General features: G+C 49.1%; 1 protein-coding gene across 1 annotated transcript; it reads right to left on the reverse strand.

Moving 5' to 3' along the window:
• Nucleotides 1-496: 496 nt before the first annotated feature.
• On the reverse strand, nucleotides 497-1,420 carry LOC119042602 (olfactory receptor 1044-like). The gene has a single exon (XM_037136352.2). It carries the CDS (start codon nucleotides 1,418-1,420, stop codon nucleotides 497-499), a length of 924 nt encoding a protein of 307 aa, XP_036992247.2.
• Between the last annotated feature and the right edge of the window lie 1,206 nt (nucleotides 1,421-2,626).

Raw genomic sequence — 2,626 nt, forward strand, 5'->3', positions numbered from 1 at the left:
AGTATTAACTGTTTAGGGTTATTTTAAAGATTTTTGTAAAGATTGATGTTAATTATTCTTAAATATTTGGTAGAATTCACCACTGAAACCATCTGGTACTGGGGTTGTTATTGTTTGGTGCTTTTTTAATTACTGTTCTAAGCACTTTACTTGTTATAGATCTGTTCACATTTTCTTTTTTTAAGATTTTATTTATTTATTTTTCAATAGAGGGGAAGGGAGATAGAAAAGGAAGAGAAACACCCATGTGTGGTTGCCTCTCACACTCCCCCAACTGGGCACCTGACCCACAACCCAGGCATGTGCCCTGCCAGGGAATCCAACCTGCAACACTTTGGTTCACAGGCCAGCACTCAACCCACTGAGCCACATCAGCCAGGGCCACATTTTCTATTCCTCTATTACTAGGTTTTTCTAGGTTGCATGTTTCTAAAAATGTATTCATTTTATCTAAGTTAAGGTTCAGACTAATATGCTTAATATGAAAAAAGAGGGTCTAGTTGGATGGGGCAAGTAGCTTCTTCAGGGCCACCTGCATGTCCTTGTTCCTCAGAGAGTAGACGAGGGGGTTCAGGCTGGGGGTTATGACAGAGTAAAACACAGACAGCAGTCGTCCTTGAATGGGAGAGTCTTGAGAAGTAGGACTCAGGTAAGCAATACTCCCAGTGACATACAACAGAGTGACCGTAGTGAGATGAGAGGAGCAGGTAGAGAAGGCCTTCCCACGGCCCCCTGCAGAGCGGATATGAGCAATGGTGGAGATAATGACAACGTAGGAGGCCATGGTGAGGCCAAAGGAACTGAGAATAACGCACCCACCCACTGCGAATCCCACCTCCTCGTGGGTGTGGAAGTCGCTGCAGGAGAGCCTCATCAGGGGAGAGCTTTCACAGAAAAAGTGGTCAACCACGTTGGGCCCGCAGAATGGGAGGGAGAAGGTGTTGGCGGTGTAGAAGGCGGAGTAGAGAGCTCCGCTCAACCAGGCCACAGCCACGAGCTCCACACACAGCTTTCTGCTCATGATGACGCCATAGAGGAGAGGCCTGTGGATGGCTAGGCAGCGGTCATAGGCCATGGACGTGAGCAAGAAGCACTCAGAAGCACCCAGCATGAGAAACAAAAAGAGCTGAGCCACACACTCCCAGAAGGAGATGACATTGGAACCCATGAGTGAATTGGCCAGGGCCTTGGGGACGGTGACTGAGGTGTAGCACATGTCCAGGAAGGACAGATTCTGCAGGAAGAAGTACATGGGGGTGTGGAGGCGGCTGTCTCGGGTCACAGCTGCGATGATGCACATGTTCCCGAGGAGGGAGAAGAGGTAGATGAAGAGGAAAACCAGGGAGCTCACGAGCCTCAGCTCAGGGGTGTCTGAGAAGCCCGTGAGAATGAACTCAGTCACACGTGTCTTGTTCCTCATACCCCTTTCAAGTCAGAGGGAGAGAGAGTGAAGGGACAGTCAGGAGAGTTGTGGTCTTCGTGACAGTGCGAAACGCACGATGGCAGAGTGGACCAGAGAGGTGGCCGCAGTGAACCGGGTCCTCGCCACCACAGTTCATGAGTCCACTCTCTCCTCTTTCTGCTCCTGCTGCTTCTCTGTGAATTCTAAGCAGTAACCAATTCTAAATAAATAAAAGAGGAAAAAACATGTATTTATTAAGATACTGGTTATATTCACGTATCACTAACAAGCTTTGAAAGGATTTACATTTCTTTTTTTTTTTTAAGATTTTATTTATTTATTTTTAGAGAGAGGGGAAGGGAAGGAGAAAGACAGGGAGAGAAAGAAACATCAATGTGGTTGCCTCTCACACACCCCCCACTGGGGACCTGGCCCACAACCCAGGCACTGCCCTGCCTGGGAATCAAACCTTTGGTTCTCAAGCCCACACTCAATCCATTGAGCTATGCCAGCCAGGCTGATTTACATTTTTTAATTACAAGATGAAATAGTCTCATTCCCCCATTAATTTCCCTCTCAACAACAGCTGCCTTCACTGCAGTAGGTACACAGAGTTCATGGACAGAGGGTGAACCAGGGGAATGGCAGTGACACGAAAGCTTGCAGAGGCTGAGCAGATAACCTGAGTGTCTGAGCAGGTCAGGAGCAGGTGGTTATGGGGTAGTGAAGGGTTGCCTGTATGCAGTTCTAGGTATTATGGTGTCAAATCTCCAATTTTTTTCAGTAAAAATAAATGCTCTAATTTCAGCACAAATGTCCAGTGAAAACAATGGAGCCCCGGGCCTGGCCCAGGGGCTGCTGTGACAAGCAGGACTGCGTTTAGTCCCTGAGGCGTCCCTTGCAGGAGAAGCGTTGCTCGGATGGGGTCTGGAAAGTTACAATAATGCAAATTTTTCTGGGGAGGCACGTGAGACCGTGCCAGGCACATGGGCAGGCAAGGGGACTTGTCTTGGACCCGCCAGGACCGAGCCAGCCTTTGCCAGCAGGTGGCCCCAAAGTTGCTGGGGGCTCCTCACTCACCCTCCTCCGGGGCAGCAACAGTGGGAACATCACAGGACTTAGCACTGTGTGGAGCAAAGGGCTCCGGGCTGAGGATGGCAGTCCACAGGCCCCCAAGACTCGAACAAAGAGAAATCCTTCCTCCCTATTTGGAGATGATGTAAC

Source organism: Artibeus jamaicensis, unplaced genomic scaffold, assembly GCF_021234435.1.
Source record: "Artibeus jamaicensis isolate MK-2021 breed Jamaican fruit bat unplaced genomic scaffold, CSHL_Jam_final contig_3036, whole genome shotgun sequence".
Lineage (NCBI taxonomy): Eukaryota > Metazoa > Chordata > Mammalia > Chiroptera > Phyllostomidae > Artibeus > Artibeus jamaicensis.